The sequence below is a fragment of the Dipodomys ordii genome, unplaced genomic scaffold (genome assembly GCF_000151885.1).
Source record: "Dipodomys ordii isolate 6190 unplaced genomic scaffold, Dord_2.0 Scaffold35, whole genome shotgun sequence".
NCBI classification, from domain to species: domain Eukaryota; kingdom Metazoa; phylum Chordata; class Mammalia; order Rodentia; family Heteromyidae; genus Dipodomys; species Dipodomys ordii.
In genome coordinates, this window is record NW_012267251.1 from 290,015 (window position 1) to 307,916 (window position 17,902).

General features: G+C 50.7%; 1 protein-coding gene across 1 annotated transcript in view; it reads right to left on the minus strand.

Annotated features, from left to right (window-relative positions):
- Window positions 1–13,846: 13,846 nt before the first annotated feature.
- The window catches only part of Parp1 (poly (ADP-ribose) polymerase 1), a 52,425-nt gene continuing 48,369 nt past the window's right edge, over window positions 13,847–17,902 (minus strand). The window contains exons 19-24 of the mRNA XM_013017277.1: window positions 16,814–16,912; window positions 16,135–16,287; window positions 15,449–15,576; window positions 14,955–15,016; window positions 14,548–14,662; window positions 13,847–14,257 (exon numbers count right to left, since the gene is read on the minus strand). Of these exons, the coding sequence (XP_012872731.1) occupies window positions 14,176–14,257; window positions 14,548–14,662; window positions 14,955–15,016; window positions 15,449–15,576; window positions 16,135–16,287; window positions 16,814–16,912 (639 nt within the window). The 3' untranslated portion in view covers window positions 13,847–14,175. The remainder of the gene's footprint in view (window positions 14,258–14,547; window positions 14,663–14,954; window positions 15,017–15,448; window positions 15,577–16,134; window positions 16,288–16,813; window positions 16,913–17,902) is intronic.

The window sequence follows — 17,902 nt, forward strand, 5'->3', positions numbered from 1 at the left end:
GCGGTCCCGGCCAGGCTGGCGCGGGTCACCCCCGTCGGAGGAGCCCATCCTCGGCCTTCCCGACACCTCCGCCCCGGCCTCCGCACGCTGCGCCTCCCGGCCAGCGCCGGATCCACGCCAGCCACGCCTGGCCTGGGCCGGTTAATCTGGAGGTGGAATCGCGACAACTTTTCTGCTAGGGCTGGCTTCGAACTGGGATCCTCGGTAACTCGGCCTCCTGAGCATCTAGGAGTAAAGGAGGTGAGCCATCCCACCGGAGTCCACCTCCTTCCGTCCCTCCCTCCATCCCCTCCCCTTTTCCCTCCCTTTGTTCCGTCTTTCCTTCCTCCGTCCCTTTTCAGAATGTTTCTCTGTAGCCCAGGCTGGCCTTCCAACTCTCCATCCTCCTCCCTCAGCTGGGAGTACAGTGCTACCTGCTGATGTCCAGGTCTTTTCCTTCAGAGAATGGTTCTGTTGGAACAGTAGGCTGACCCCTTGTGTGGATGGGTGGAGTGCAGGAACTAGATGTTAGTGGTAGACAGAGGACATCAGGACACCCCAGCCCTGGCTAAGAAGCTGAACTTGCTGAGGGCATGAAGAGCCATATATTTAATAGGGTGGTAGGTTTTTGTTTGTATTTTGGACAAAGACACAAAATAGATGGGAAGAGACAAGAGGAGAGCCTGAGAACCGGCCAGGCACAGGGCAGCAGAGATGCTGTGCTGCCCCTGGGCTTTTTCACTCAAGGCTGGCACTCTACCACTTGAGCCACAGCTGCACTTCTAGCTTTTTGGTGGTTAATTGGAGATCAGAGTCTCATGGACTTTGCTGTCTGGGCTGGCTTTGAACCGACTCTCAGATTTCAGCCTCCTGTGTAGCTGACAGGCGTGAGCCCCTGGCGCACAGCAGTGCCCTTGTGCTACCGTGATGGCATAGGTGGAAGCAGTCGGCATGTAGGGCAGGACTTTTACCTGGAGGGAGATTTGGGACACAAGCCTGATCTGTGCAGTGTGAGGGGGAAGGACTATCACTGGGGTTGCTAGCTCTTTGCCTCTACTGCCATGCTATTAGGCAGGGATAGGGAAGTGAGAGTTCAATTTTCCAACATAACCCCTTATTTTGAGTGAGTCAAGCCCTTCTGTGCCCTCTGACCTGCCCTCTTAGAGGTGAAGCTCTAGCCCTGAGGCCAGTATCTGAGGAGGCACAGCAGCTTTCTCTATTTGGAGATAAGGTCAAAAGAAGGTCTGAGGATGAAAGAGTAAAAATAAACATGAAGGAGGCCAGTGGTGAGAGGGAAGCAAAAGTTCTATGAACTTCGCAGTGGCCAGGCATCATTAAGACCAGGCAAGTCAGGCTTTATTTTTGGTCGGTTGTGGGGCTTGAACTCTGGGCCTGGGTACTGTCCCTGAGCTCTTCAGCTCAAGGCAAGCGCTCTACCACTTGAACTACAGTGCCACTTCCAGTTTTCTGGTAGTTAACTGGAGATTCTCACCAACTTTTCTGCCTTTCTGGCTTTGAACTGTGAGTTTCAGATCTCAAGCCTCCTGAGTAGCTAGGTTTATAGGTGTGAGCTTTACCAAAGAGTTTTTACACACAAACAATAGAGCTTCTGTTTAAATCAGCTTTTCAATCAACACTGTACTCTTTTTGAGAAAATGATAAAGCCTTTATATTAACAAAGCTTTTCAGGTAACAAAGAATACAAATATAAAAACATTTTCAAAACAGTAGAAAAATACAATAAAACTTATCAATTCAACAATCTATATATTAAAAAAATCTTAAGTGAATCTTCTGAAAGTCTGAGCCATGTCCCAGCCCCAGATCTACCATTTACTTTCTGACCAGTATTAAGGCACTTACCTGCTTTTCCAGTGAGGCTCTTTATTGGACATTTAAGAGGGAGTCATAATCATTAGCTTAGTCCATTCTCCCAACAGCCTCATAACTTGTCCAAAGAACATAGTAGCCACATGGTTGGTTCAGGAATCGGGTCCATTTTTGCCACCTCAATTCCTCCTTCTGTGATGTGAGGCCATTTGTGCTAATATAACCAAATGCCTTTTGACTGGGATTTTTTTTTTTTTTTTGGTCAGTTGTGAGGCTTGTACTCTGGGCACTGTCCCTGAGCTCTTTTGCTCAAAGCTAGCACTCTACCACTTTGAGCCACACCTCCACTTCCAGTTTTTGAGTGGTTAATGAGATAGCAGTCCCACAAGGACTTTTCTGCCTGGGCTGGCTTCAAACTGTGATCCTCAGATCTCAGCCTCCTGAGTAGCTAGGATGACAGGCATGAGCCACCAGTACCCAGTGTGACTGGGAAATTTATAAACAACAGAAATCCAGAGAAACCCATTTCTGGGCTGGGAAGGTGGCTCAGTGGTAGAGTGCTTTCCTAGCACATATGAGGCCCTGGGCTCAATTCCTCAGCACCACATAAACAGAAAAAGCCAGAAGTGGTGCTATGGCTCAAGTGCTGGAGTGCTAGCCTTGAGCAAAAGAAGCTCAGGGACAGTGCCCAGGCCGAGTTCAGGCCCCAGGACTGGAAAAAAAAATCCATTTCTGATGGTTCCAGAGACTGGGAAGTTAAGGTCCATGTGCCAGCATTAGTGTATGGTGAGTGAGGCTCTTGTCTTCCAAAGGTGAGGTTTTTGTAGCTGCTCCCAAGTAGATGAAATGTCGTCCTCTAAGGACAGAAGGCAAAGCTTAGTGCTCCTTTCAACTTTTGGTTCTTTATAAGGATGTTATTCCCTTCACAAGGGCAGAAGCTTCATCTCTTAGTACTGTTGTGTTGGAAATTAAATGTTAACATGAGTTTGGAAGGGCCACCATCATTAGCAATATGAAACATTACATATTCCAATTTAAAATGACATAATTGGCTGTGTTCTTAGTTGCTTTTAAAAAAACACACAAAAAACCCCCAAACCTTTAATAGCCAGGTGTTAATCCTAGCTACTCAGGAGGCTGAGACCTAGAGGACCGTGGTTAAAAAGTCTGTAAGAGGCTGGGAATGTGGTTTAGTGCCTAACATGCATGAGGCCCTGAGTTCGATTACTTAGTACCACATAAACAAAAAGCTGGAAGTGGTACTGTGGCTCAAGTGGTAAAGTGCTAGCTTTGAGCACAAAGAGGCTTAGGGACAGAGCCTGGGCTCTGAGTTCAAGCCCTAGGACTGGCCTAGAACTGGTTTAAGTAGGTGATCACCAGCCATGAGCAAGAAAGCCCACTTACAGAATGAGGCCCTGAGATCAAGCCCTGGTACCAACAAAAACCCCCAAACCACAAAAACCTATGCCTGGGGTGTACACTTTACTATACCTATCTAGTATGTATATCACTCTAGGTCCAACCCTCAGCATCACAAAAACAAAAGAAAAAGCACTAGGTCAAAATAGAAGTCTGGTGGTACCAGTGACTCAAACCTGTGATCTTGGCTACACAGGAGCCTGAGATCTGAGAACTGCAATGTTCTGATAGAACCAGGTTCAGCTCGTCCTGTCCCAGCATCCTTCCTGCCAGAATCCCACTCAGACTTTGGTCCCTACTTCCTCTGTTTGGCCTTACACAAATGACTTCTCCCTTCCTAGGGTCTCCAGTGAATAGTAGTCTCCTTTTTTTTGTTGTTGCTGTTGGTCGTGGAGCCTCAACTCTGGGCACTGTCCCTCAGCTCTTCAGCTCAAGGGAAGTGCTCTACCACTTGAGCCACAGTGTCACTTCTGGCTTTTTCTGCTTATGTGGTGCTAGGGAATCGAATCCAGGGCGTCATGCATGCAAGGCAAGCACTCGACCACTCAACCACCTTCCCAGCCAAGTCTCCTTTTATGAAGTATAAATATTCATGAAAACATGCTCAAGTGCCCTCAAAAATTTTCTCCTTGGACATATTCTGAGGAGAGGAAAGCGGTTCCTGGAGTGAGAGAAAATGTGAGTTTTACCATTTGTGAGCAAGTGTTAAATCCTGAAGCCTTGAACTTCTCTGCTTCAGACTACTACAGTGTGATTTTTTTTTTGTACCACTCCTGGGGCTTGAACTCAGGGCTTAGGTACTGTCCCTGAGCTTGTTTTTGTTTAAAGCTAGTGTTCTTAACACTTGAGTCACAGTGCCACTTCCGACTTCTTTAGCATTGCACTTTTCTGTCTGGACTGGCTTTGAACCACAATTCTCAGATCAACTGCCTGAGTAGGATTACAGGCATTTGCCAATAGCACTCAGTTCAGTGTAAATCTTAAGTATCCTGGAAAGAACCTTGTGTTAGGGCTTGCTTCCTATGGTTGCCCAGTGGGAGGACGGTAAGTCATGGGGACCTGCCACGAGGGGGACTAGGGGACCCTGGTCCTTTTCTTACTCTTCTTTTCCTTCCCAACCCTGAGATGAGGTTTTGCTTTACCAAATTGCCGCCTTATCCAAAGCAGCCTGCCAACAGAGCATAGACTGGGACCTTAAAACTGATCAAGTCAGGTATTTGGCTGGGCTCTGCTGATCCACACCTGTAATCCTAACTACTGAGGAGGCTGAGATCTGAAGATCGCAGTTCAAAGCAGCCCAGGCAGGAAAGACGATGAGATTGCTATCTCTAGTTAGCCACCTGAAAGCAGAAGTGTCGCTGTGGCTCAAAAGTGGTAGAGTGCTGGCCTTGAAGAAAAGACCTCAGGGACAGAGCCCAGGCCTGGAGCTGAAGCCCCCACAATAGACCAAAAAAAACCCACTATCAAGATAGTGAAAAGGAATTCAAACGCCAGTACCACAGGGTAGGGGGAGACAGAGAAAAGATGACTCTGAAATCATCTTTACAAGTCACATATATCTCTGATAAAGACATATATGTATCTCATAGCTTGATAATAAAAAGGAAGATAAACCAATCAAAAATGAGCAAGAAGTGTCAAATATTAGACACTCTCATGCCTGTAATCCTAGCTACTAGACTTGTGGTGAGGTGATAGAGCACCAGCCATGAGCAAGAAAACCAAGCTAGAACATGAGAACTTGAGTTCAAATCCTGAGAACCAGTAGAGAAAAGAGAGTGCGCAAAAATATTTGACTAGAGATGGGAATGTAGCTCAGTGGTAGAGTGCTTACCTAGCATGCATGAGGCCCTGGGTTCGATTCTCAGTACCACATATACAGAAAAAGCAGGAAATGGTATTGTGGCTCAAGTGATAGAGTGCTAGCTTTGAGCAAAAGAAGCTCAGGGATAGTGACGCCCTGAGTTTAAGCCCCAGGACTGGCAAATACATATTTGAATAGACATTTTTCCAAAGAAGATGTGATAGTCAATAAGCTTCTGAGAGGATGCTCAAAATCATTGTCATTCTGAAGATGCAAATGAAAACCACCATGAAATAACCATTCATACCACTGGGATAATTAGAATACAAAAGACCTATAACAAGAGTCCACTTAGATGTGGAAAACTGCAACCTTTATGCACTGTTTTCTGGAGTGTGAAATGGAGCGCTGCTATGGAAACCAGTACAATTGCTCCTGAAATGAAAGATTGAAACATTGAGCCACCATATGATCTAGCAGTTCCATTTTTGGAATTACATCCCCAAAGAATTGAAGGCAAGGACGCAGACATATTAATTTGTACATCCATTGCAACATAGTTGCAATCCAGGTGTCCAGTGATGGGTAACTGGGGAAAGAAAATGTAATACATACAAACAAAGGAAGAAAATGAAAATTAGGACATACAGGGTGACATGGGCAAACCTTGAGGACATGCTAAGCAACATGAGACAGTCACAAAAGGACACCTTTTGTACGGTTCCCCCTGGATCTGTGATGCCTAGAGACGCCAAATGGGAGGTCATTGCCAAGGGCACAGCCACAAGAATGACGTACATGAAGTACTTCATGGCACAACTATACACTAAAGATGGTAACTTCTATGGTATACATTTTACCACTGTCTCAGTCTGTTTTGTTATGCTGTAACAGAATTCTAGGTGCTGAATAATATGTAATCCTGTAATCCTAGTTACTCAGCAGTCAGAGATCTGAGGCTCAGTTCAAAGCCAGCCTGGGCAGGAAAGTCCATGAGACTCTTACCTCCTCCAATAAACTACCAAAAGTGGTAGAACTCCAGCATTCAGCACAAAAGCTCAGAGACAGGGTCCAGGACCAACATATACATACAGACACGTACCACATAGCACACCACCACCACACCACCCAAGATTGGGAAGTCCAAGGGTGTTTTTGCTCCTTCATTCAGGGTGTGAGGCAGGAAGGAGGGGCTGGGCACACCCTTTCCCAGGGTCCTAGGTCCCTGCTGACCATGGCCAACCAGTCACTGCACCACTGCACCGTCCATGAGAACAGGGCCCTCCTACCCTGGCCACTTTTTTTTTTTTTTTCCCGATTTTTTCCTTTTGGTTGGTTTTGAGACAGGCTGGTGTCAAACTCCTGCCTGGGCCTGCTAAGTGCTAGGATTACAGGTCTACACCACCTTTCCCTGATCCTAAACATTCCTTAGATAGCTCTCCATCAACACTGTTGAATTGGGAAACAAGTTTCTACCGTATGACATCTGGGGACCCATTCAGACTGTATCAATCACGATGAAAGTAAACACTATTTCCTTTAAGACTAATTTTTTCCCCAAAAGTCAGATTTCACTGGCTTTTGAGTAATCATGTTCATCTTGAATGAACCCTGTAGGGAGACCTATATTTCCAACGAGTGGTAAGCCAGTCTGTCCTCAGTTCATTCATGTAGCCACAGTGATCATTCTCCATCCATTGCATTTAAAGCTGAGGCTTTTAAGGAAATGTTTCTTCTTTCTCTTTCTCGTTCTCTTTCTCGTGTGTGTGTGTGTGTGTGTGTGTGTGTGTGTGTGTGTGTGTGTGTGTGTTGAGAGTCTCACTTTGTGGCTCAGGCTGGCCTAGAACTGGTGATTCTGCTGCTTCAGCTTCTGGAGTGCCAGGATCATAGTATCTGCCACCACATCTGACTCTAGGCAGATGTTTCCATTAAAAAGTAATAAAATTATCCTGTCATATATTTGATTATCAGATTATGAATAGTTGAAAACTCATCCTTGGAAGTAAAAAGTTGTACTATAACCAGAAAAAATACTATCCCAGCAATTACAAAAGTAAGTATTAGCATCTTTAAATTTGCTACTTGTGTTGCCAGAATTGTCATAGGTACATATTATACTTTTGTAATGGGGGTTAGGTAAGGAAGGAGGTGAGGTGGGGGAGCTGGCAAGGGCGTGGAGGAAGATTGGAGCCTATGCATGTGATGGTAGATTGAAAGTTTAAAAACAACAACAAAAAAGACTCACGGGACTGTGAAGGGCGATGCAGCAATATGGTGGTGCCAGGAACTGGTGACCTACTGGATGCAGAAAAGAAAAGGCCCTATTTGCTCAGTGCATCAACCCAAGGTGGGAGAAATTGACTCCAGCTGCATTTCCTGTGGCAGGTGCAGCAAGCCCAATGGCTCATTCCTGTAATCCTAGCTACTCAGGAGGCTGAGATCTGAGGGTTGCAGTTTAAAGCCAGCTTGGGCAGGAAAGTTCATGAGACTCTTATCTATCTCCAAGAAGCTACTCAGAAAAAGCTGAAAGTGGCGGTGTGGCTCAAGTGGTAGAGCACTAGTCTTGAGCAGAGAGGCTCAGGCATAGCACCCAGGTCCAGAGTTCAGCCTCAAAGCAAGCAAAAACATAAATAAATAAAAGAGTCTCACTGACTTCCCTGCCTGGCTTGCTTTGAACCCTGATTCTCAGATCTCAGCCTCCAGAGTAGCTAGGATTATAGATGTGAACCACTGGCACCTGGCTTGGCCTTGAGCTTTTTCACTCAAGGATGGTGCTCTACCACTTGAGCCATGTCTGGCTTTTTGGTGGTTAATTGAAGATTAGAGTCTCCTAAATAGACTTTCTTGTCTGGGCTGGCTTTGAACTGTGATCCTCAGATCTCAGCTTCCTGAGTATCTAGGATTACAGGTGTGAGTCTCTGGTATGCCGCTGTTTTTTCAACATTTTCTATAGATTTTGATGTAATTTTTTAAATAAAATTTTACTGTTTTGGTTAAGGTGATGGATCCCACTCGGGTATGCTGCTGTGGACGTCTGGATGCACTTGCCTTTGTCAGTCCAGTGCTGCAATGACCAAAGGAGAAGAAAATGAATGTTTGGTCACCCGACCTTGCAATGCCCTGCAGGCTCAACTGAGCCCTGGGGTTAAAGATGTCTAGTTGTTCTTCCTGTCCTAGGAATGCTGCCAGTCTTCTTCCTGTGGCCCTTTGGTCACCTTAGGAGCTGCAGGACTGTGAAGAGAAAAGGTCCGTGTTTACCTGGTGGTACAGGCAGAAGGGCCTTGTCAACCCCAGGATCTACACCTGGCTAGTCAAGCATCAGTGTGTCTGTGTGTCCATCCCATCCTTGCCCCTCCCACTCCTGAAGCAGACACCATGTGTCATCTTGAGAATGGACAGCAGGGCCAGGCCTGTAACCCACACTCACAGCAGCCCAGCCAGAAGCTCCTGGTCTTGATGGGGCCGTCCACTTAGTGCGATTTGCAAGGAGTGGGCCACACTGGGGCTGTGCACTGTGGGAAGCGCAGACCTGGCCTCCCCGCTGCTCCTCAAGGTGGTGGTGTGGGCTGCGTCCCTCTTCATGCTCCTGTGAGAGGCAAATCCACGGCCCCTCCCCCACTCGGGAGCCTTCCCGGGGTCACTGTAGGGAGCAGTGGTAGTTGGCAGTCACAGCAAATTTGGGTCGGCTCCGTGGGTACAGAGACTCGCCAAGTTCTTCCAGCGTGACTCTAATGCACGGGCCACCCTCCCTTTTGATTTTATTCACATTTACTTTGAGACTCAGTTTCTCAATGTAGCAATTGAACTTGAAATCCTCCAGCCCCAGCCTCCTGAGTGCCAGCATGACAGGAGTGTCCACCAGGCCCAGCTCTTACCTTCAGTTGCCCAGCAGGGCTCACAGATTCTATACCCTTCCAGTCTACCTTTTGCCAAGTAGACTTTGCCTCTAGGAAACCCATCTTCCTAGTCAGAAGTGACAGTCCATCCTCTGGACTCATTCAGGCAAAACAGTGAGTGTTCCCTTGTCTTAAACCCTGTAGGGGTGAGGCCGGCAGGGGAGGAGAAGGGGAGGGGGCCTCAGACCCCAAGGTCTTTCAGGCTTGTGTTGCATGGGGTGAAGGCTAGCAGCTTCCTGAGATGAGCAGGTTGCACACGCTCAGCCTTGGAGGACATGGGTCGGGGAGGGCTTAGTTTAGTGCTGCTGGTCAGGGGACTTTGCACACAGCCCCTGCTGCTGTGGTCACACGCCACGCCTGTGCCAGGCACACCTCTAAATAGTTCACATCCCAGGCAGAAAAACATGCCAGGAGCTGGTAGGTCATGTCCGTAATGCTAGCTGCTCAGGAGGCTAAGAGCTGAGGATTAAAGTTTGAAGCCAGCCTGGACAGGAGCGTTCATGAGACCCTTGCTGTCCAGTTAACCACCAGAAAGCCAGAAGTAGAGCTGGGACTCAAGTGATAGAGTGCCAGCCTTGAGGAAAAATAGAAATGAAACACAACAACAACAACAAAAAACCTTGACAGCACCAAGCCCCAGGACCAGTACAAAAAAACAAAAATCAAAGAGCACAATTACCTGTTGGACCTCAGAACTACCAAGTTTCCTTGTAAGCCATCTGCCGGGGGTGCCACAGACCAGGACCAGCCCCCTGCAAGCGGGACTCCCTGCTCAGCTGGGACGGTGCGGTGCCGCCGGGCTGGGCTGCTCAGGGTAAGGGAAGTGACTCCTTGAGCAGGTCACTTTCCTCTTGTGCCAAAATATCTGAAGCAAACAGCATGCAAGGAGAAAAGGTTTATTTTGGCTGATACATCGCCCTCTGAGTACCCAGCAGAGTCCCTGAGAAGGAAGCCAGTCAGTGTCTGTGCCTTGCAGAGCCAGGCTGGCTAGAGCCAGTGCGGGAAGTCCTGCCCTGCCTCTTCACTTCCCCAGCTGAGAGGGCAGTTCAATGGGAAGGCCCATAACCTTCAAGAGATGGGACTGCCGGGCGTGGGGGGCCCACACCTGTAAGCCCACCTGCTCAGGAGCCGGGCACCTGAGCATCTTTGTTTGAAGCCAGGCTGGGCAAGAAAATCAGTGAGATTCCTTATCTGAAGATAAAGTGGGGATGTGGCTGAAAGTGGTAGAGTGCTATCCTTGAGCAAAAAGGCTCTTGGACAGAGCCCAGGCCCTGAGTTCAAGCTCCATTAAAAAAAAAAAAAAAAAAGAAAAGGGTGGAACCTAGTGGAAAGTTTTAGGTCATTGGGGTGTGCACTCCAAGAGGATGGTGGGACCTGGTCTCTTCCTTTTTTTTTTTTTTTTTATCCTAGGGCTTGAACTCAGGGCCTGGACACTGTCCCTGAGCTATTTCCTGCCAGGGCTGGCCTCAGACCTCAGCCTTCTGAGTAGCTAGGAGTACAGGTGTGAGCCCCTGGTGCCTGGCTTCCTGTCACCTCCTGGCTTTCTAGCTCAGGAGGTGGGGATTTGCTTGGTTCACACTCCTGCCGTGTTCCTCATCAGAGTGTCAAAGCAAAACCTCCAGGGCTGTGAGCCAAATCACCCCCTTTCTCTGTATAAGTAACTTGTCTTGGGTATCCGTCTTAGTGATGAAAACTGGCTAATGCAGAGTGAAGGAAAGGCTGAGAAATAGAGAAGACAGGAATTTCTTTTCCTGTCCCAGGCTTCCTGCACAGAGGAATAGCAAAACCGGATCAAGAGCAGAGATGTGGGCCAGGGGCAAGGCTCAAGTGGTGGTAGAGTGCCTGCTTAGTCATAAATCAGAGATTGTCTTGGGCCAGTTACAAGGCTTGCAGAATAGAAAGAGTTCATTTCTCAACCATTCTAGAGAGCCAGTGGGAAGAACACTTTACTTTTGTCCATAAAGTGCGCTTGTTCAGGATAATGTAGATGGGCTGGCTCCACCACATGTCCGCAGGGGTGTCACATGCCCTTCCTGTGTTGTGATAATCCAGAGCCTACCTGGATGGAGATGGTGTCTATCCTGGGCATGATGCCGGGGACACTGGGGAGACCAGACTTCAGTCAACACCTGCCCACTCTGCCTGCGCCCGCCCCCTGCCCCAACAGCTCCACACAAGACATCGTGGCTGGTCCAGGTCAGTCCCCTGGTCCTGCGCACCACAGTGGCTACAGAAGAATTCTCACCAACACTAGAATCCAGGGACCACTGAGGCAAATGATTCTGACCTGACAAGCTGGGCTGGACCACCCCCTTGGGCAGTTTCTGGAATTCACACATGACAGATGGGGAGAGGACCTTGATTCTCTGGGCATGTCTGAGTGTGCCCATGGACAGTCTAGTGGATCTGTGGACCCCCTGCCCCAGAAGGGGTGTGTGCCACCGAGACTGCAGCCACTCAGCACCTCTTCACCTCCATCAGACACTCCATGCCCACTCTCCCATGGCTGGGCCACGCACCAGGCAAGGAGATGAGAAGAGAGGGGAGGGACTCTGGATGTTGGTGCTAGGAGTCCAGCTGGCATCTTGCAACTGTGGGAAAACCAAGAGAAAGATTCAGAGAAAGATACAGGGGTGTGAAGGCAGCTTTGTAACTGCTGGTCAGTGCACTACCCGCCGAGCCCCACCGCCAGCCCCTCTGTCTCTCCCCACACAGATGGCACGTGTTTTCTTGCTCAAGCAGGATATACTTAGGCTTTTCTTGTGGCTGAAAGCAGCGAAATTGACAGGCCATGCAGGCATGGAAGGCAGCTGGTCTGGTCTCGTCTTACTGATGTTTCCTCTGGCGCCCAGCTTCCTCTGTGGCTAGACATCCATCTGGAGAACGTGGTGGCCGGCTGGAATGAATACAGGATGCCACTGCACATGGCTGCCACTCTGCTTTGGGGAGGGTGTGTATGAATGGCAGTCTTCTAAATGGGGGTGGTTGGGTAAGGGCCAGCAAACTGGCACAGGTCGCCAACGTGTTAAGTCTGTTCCCCTACTTGTCCACTTAGCTTGTCGTGAGGCTGTGTGTTAGCTGCCAGAGAAGGTCCTTGTTGGGCTTGGGTTTTCTTCCTGAGGACAGTTCCGTAGCCCCCAGGGGCTGCCCGGCTCGCCCAGGACTGGCCCAGCGGGTGATGTGGAATCGAGGACCGGGAGAGCCCCAGGAAGTAGAGGCAGCACTGGTGTACTCTGCTCCTCCCCCTCCTCTGAACCCCAGCAGCTCAGTTGGCGCCCGCTGCTCCACAGCCTGATCCTTGTTGGTTCAGAGAAATAAAATCCTTTAAGATTTCATTTCTGGAATTCCTATACAGTGCTAGGCAGAGACCACAACACAAGGCTTTGTTGGCTGTGGACCAGAATGGCACGTTGGCTCATGTAGAACACTCAGCCTGCTTGCTGGGCGAGCACCAGGTGGTTAAAATTAGCCTGGCCATGTGCTGAGACAGCAGTTGGGCTATTCTGAGCCTCAGCAAGCCTGCCTGGAAGTGAGGAGGGCCAGGGTCAGTGCTGGCCATGTTATGTCACGGGGATGGAGGGCAGGAAGGACTGGAAGCCACATGGAGGGTGGTTGGACACCACTGAGATGGGGAAAGCACAGCAATGTCCTCCCCTCCTCTCCCTTTCCCAGCTTCCTGCATGCGTTCAGACTCCTGCAGGACCATTATCTACTGAGTGCTGACCACGACAGGAACCATGCTAAGTACATTCTCCACAATGCTGAGTGCCAGATTTGGGAGACTGCGTAGAAGTGACTGATCGCTCATGTAGTCCTGAGAATGTGCCAGACAGGCAGGAACCAAGGCTCAGGTGGTCTAGGAATGCAAGGGCTCAATCCTGTAAGCCTGACCCCTGCTTTATATCAGAGTTAAGGATCCACTGAGCTAAGTGAGGAATTTGAGGGCACAAATGTAAGCTAAAGGTACTTGGGGTACTTCACAGGCATCACTGCTATTGGCAAACATCCACTGTGACCCAAATCACTCACGCCAGCCGCTGGCTGGGCTCATCAGAACTTTCCAGTGCAGACGTGGACCTGCAACTGTTTCCCTAACCAAGAAAAAAAAAATGCCAGTGCAACTTCTGATAGGAGACACATGCTGTTACCTTTACTTTGCTGAGGAAGGTTCCAGAACCCACTTGCAGGCCTGTGATTCCATCTTCTGCCTTGAACTTCCTATGCCCCTGTGACAGGCTGAAGTGACAGATGCCTGGCTTCCAGCTTAGTCCTACACAAACGCCTGCCCCTAGAGGGTGTGACAGGGGTGACCCCAAACCACAGTGCACACGGCAGAGAGGGAGAACGCGGGCGCTGAGGGGCTGCCGCTCTCACGTGATGACGGACTGCCCAGGCAAGAGACCAGACGGCACAGGTGTGCAGAAGCCATGTGTGCTTTACGACTACAAACCCGTGTATAGCTTCATCAGTTTGAATTTGTAAGACAAAACTGCTCATAGGCAAGTGGAGAATTCCGAGTGCAACTGTTCATTCACTACAGCATATACTAAGAGTTTCCACTTGTGGGGCTGGGCGCCGGTGGCTCACACCTGGCTTCGGGGCTACTCAGGAGGCAGAGGTCTAAGGATCATGCTTCAAAGCCAGCCCCAGCAGCAAAGTCCGTGAGACTATCTCCAGTTAACTACCAGGAAACTGGAAGCAGTGCTATGGCTCAAGTAGTAGAGCACTAGCCTTGAGCTGAAGAGCTGAGGGACAGCGCCCAGACCCAGAGTTCAAGCCCCACGACCAACAACAACAAAGACTCGTGGGAGGAAGATCTGCTCTCCTCCCGTTGTCTTCCTGTGTCCTTCAAAGCAAAGGATACAGAGCTACCAACCAGAGAGGGCAATGAGTCCAAGATGGAAAAAAGGAAAGGACATAGTACCAAATTAGATTTTATTTTTAGCTCAAAATAAATGCTTAACAGTTTGCCAAAATCAAACTAAAGGCTAATGTGTAGGAAAAGGGAGGAGGCACATTTCCTTCGCTGGGGACCAGGGAGGCAGATGCTGGGCCCTGGTGTAGGGACTCCTCTACCTTCATCTGTGCCAGGGCAGGACACAGCCCCGGCGCAGCACAAAAAAGGACTTGAAAACTCTTGGACCTGTTCATACAAAACCCTTGCGCAGAGCCGGGCTAGAGGCAGCTCTGCAGCTGTGGAGTCGCTGCGCACTAGCGCCCGCAGACTGCAGAGTGCCACCTCCCTCCTCACCACAGGGACGTCTTAAAATTGAACTTGAGCTTCAGCAGGTACTTCAGGTTCACCTGAGCGATGTCATAGATGATGTACCTGGAGGGGAGCAGGTCAAGGAGCCAGCGGTGCGGTTGTGTTCCTCCCTCCCCAGAGAACCTAAGGCCTTCCAGCTCTCACCACAGGCTGGCTACTGCAGGACAGGCCGCAGTGCGGGAATGACTCTGGTGGTCTGTGGAGAGGAGGGAGGCTCAAGACTGGGGACCAGGCTTGCCGGCACACAGGTACCTAGCTCAGCTGGGAGCTGCGTACCAGGCATCCCGCAGAACCCGGTGTGAGCTACCCCAGGGCCCCACGGCACTCCACCGTGCACTGGAGTGAAAGGATACTCATTGTACAGCAGGCAGGTGTCGCTGACACCTGAGGAGACCCCTGGCCCCAGGGGAACCTCCACCCCATCCAGGGTAATGCTGGCAGAGGGGTCAGGTGTTGTTTTGCCCAAACCTGCAAGACAGAGGCCAAGTGTTAGGAGCTGAGCAAGGATGTGGAAATGGCGAGCTGCAAGGCCTACTCCGTGCTGGAGCCACACCTGGAGGGCTGAAAGCAGAGCTCCCTGCTTCCATGCTGGCCGGCCCTCCAGCCATCCAGCATCACCCCAGAGGCCCCCCCTCCTGCAGTACAGTGATGTCAGCACCCAAAGGCACCACATGCCTGGCTTAAACGAAGCCCCAACAACTGAACAGCCTTTCAAGGGCCCTGACCCCGACTCCCAGGGTGCCATGCGGCTGGACAATACCTTTGACACTGTGCTTGCCCTTGGGCAGTTTGCTGATATGTGAAGCATGCTTCAGCTCATACCTGTGGGGAAGGCCACTGGTCACACAGTAGGAGAGGCGGGGGACGCTGACACCTCCAGACCCCGTCCCTCTGCGTGCCAGGACCAGCAGGTGGTTCTGGCTGAGCAGGTGCTGGGCCCACTGACACTGCCCCAAGGCCCCTCTGAGTGGCAGCTGCCAACCAGACTGCCAGGCCACAGCCATCACATGGTCTGGCTCTTCCGGTTAGACGGATCAGGTGGACCAGCCCAGTGCAGCCACGCTGGGTTTCTATGGAGACTGTGGGTCCGAGTGGTGTTTCCTTTCACTCTAGCGCCCCACAGTCTAGTAGCGGGGAGGTGGGGACATCCTGCTGACCCTCGATGGTGCAGACCTATTCTGGATCCCGTCACCTAACATGTATGGGGTCTGTGACTGCTGTCCTCTCTCCTCTGTCCAGGGCCAGGTGACTCACATGTTTCCCAGAGCAACCTCTCCGAGCAGGATCAAGCCAATGGGGTCTCCTTGAGACGTGTGGCAGTAGTTGGCACTCTTGGAGACCATGTCAGCGAAGTAGATACCTTTCCCAAACATGTAACCTGTCTGGAGGAACAGAAGGGGGCAGCTCAATGCTGGGGCCAGCTGGGGGCGTTCTACACTGCCACCCTCCACCCCGTACCACCACACACATCCACCCCAGCCCGTGGGCCCGTGAGGGCCTAGCTAGTGCCCACCCCCACGCGACCACCTGTAAGGTTTTGTCTGCTGAACCCTTCTAGAATCTTCAGCTGACACTGTCTGCACGAGGATTTGCTTAGTATTATCTACCCACTCTGCTGATGGCGGCCAGGACTGTTGGAAGCAGGTCTGTTCTTTGCCTACCAACACCACCCATTAACGATCCCAGCAGCCTGGTCTGGACACTCACTCCCTTCATGTTTTCTGACTGAGGGACTTGGGCTCTCATTTAGCTTTCTGGTTCATGGCTGGTGCTCTACCTCTTGAGACACACCTCCTGGACACTGTTCCAGAGACTGAGGCTGGTACAGGATAAAGGACTGGCACGATACAGTGGCACCCACAGCCAAACAATAAGCTCATCTGTGGCTGAAGACCCACAGGGGGTCCAGCTCTCCCCGCACCCCGCAGGCCAGCACCTACCACGGGGGCTTCGGGGGGGGCTATCCGCAGCCCCTGAGACAGGATGCCAGCGAAGTTGGTGGTCCTGGACCCGTGCCACAGCAGCCTGCGGTTGTGAAGCTGCCGGAAGGGTTTGTAGCGCTGGCTCTCTCCTTCGCGGTCAATCCTGAAGATCTGGGAGGGGAGAAGCCATGACCCTCAGGCTCCTGGACACGGGAGCTGCAGATGCTGACCGCTGCTCTTCTAGCGGGTGGAGCCAGCACTGTGCAGGATGGCATGCACTCCCAGAAGGACCCCTACCCAGGGCCTCCACCAGCAGGGAGCGGCTGTCAAAGCAGCACTGGTGTGACACAGATGCCCCCAAAGAACACTTCTCTTCAGTTGTGGCAGACTCAAACTCTTGTCTTCCTGCCTTGGGTGAGTGCTGGAATCGTGGGTGTGCTTTGACCACGTCTGGCTAATTTAGTCATGATAAATAAGTTCCTAATAACCATATTCTTACTCTAAAACTAGTTTTGTGGACAGTAAATATCCTTATAACCAAGTAAAAAACCACTCCCAAAGATAAGAGTAACTTCCTGCTTGCCCAGTAAGCTACCTCCTCTACTTGATGAAGGCAGCTGGTGCCTCCTCCCGGGCCCAGGCTGGCCAGGTGGGCAGGGAAGGTGGTAGACAAGCAGGGGGTGGGGAGAAGTCTTACATCTACCACTTCCAGGTCATAGGCGTTGTGTGTGGTCGCATGGGTGTTCTTAACGTACTTTCTGATGATCTCGGCCTCTTCAGAATCTTTGTCCACCACCTGGAAAACAGGCCTCATGGATTAGAGCAAGGAGATGCCAAGAGTACAGAACACAGCTCAGTGGACACTGAAGGAGGGCCGGGCACTGGGGCCGTCTACCTGGCAGGCCTGGGCTTCTGCCCCATCACCTACTTGGGTTGCCAGAGCACCTCCCCGCACCCTTCTGTCTTAAAATCCCATGACCCAGCCAGGCCAGTCACCAGCCGCTCAACTTTCATCCTAGCTACTCAGGAGGTTGAGATCTGAGGATTGCAGTTCAAAGCCAGCCCAGGCAGATCTCCAATTAACTACTAGAAACTTGGAAGTAGTGCTGTGGCTCAAGTGGTAGAGCACTTGCCTTGTGCTGAAGAGCTGAGGGACAGCACTCAGACCCTGAATTCAAGCCCCACAACAGACAAAAAAACTCCAGTGGCTTGAGATGTCAGTATCGTCAATAAACCAGGACTCTAGAACAGGGGAGGGCTCGTGGATGATAAAACCCACGCAGAGGACAGGGAAGAGGGCTTAGGTGCTTGTCTGCTTTCTCGTGGGGCTGGATGGGACCCAGGGCTCTGGGCATGCAGCTCTACCACTGAGTGGCACTCCAGCCTCACCCAGTCTTTAGAATTCTCAGAGCCATGCATTCTGCAGCTGGCTCTAGCATGCCACAAGTGTCACAGTGATTAATGCACATTAGATAAACCTGGGCACCAGCGGGCATGCGTGTGCTTGCATGCTTTCATTTTGATAAGCACTCTGGGAAGCCTAGGAATTCTGATCCTTTTCATGGTCTCTCAATTGAAACAACCTTGTTTTAGAACTGGGGGCGGGGAAGGTGGCTCAGTGGTAGAGCGCTTGCCTTGCGTGCCTGAGGCCCTGGGTTCGATTCCTCAGCACCACATAAGCAAAAAGAAAAGCTGGAAGTGGCGCTGTGGCTCAAGTGGTAGAGCGCTAGCCTTGAGCTGAAGAGCTGAGGGACAGCGCTCAGGCCCAGAGTTCAGGCCCACGACC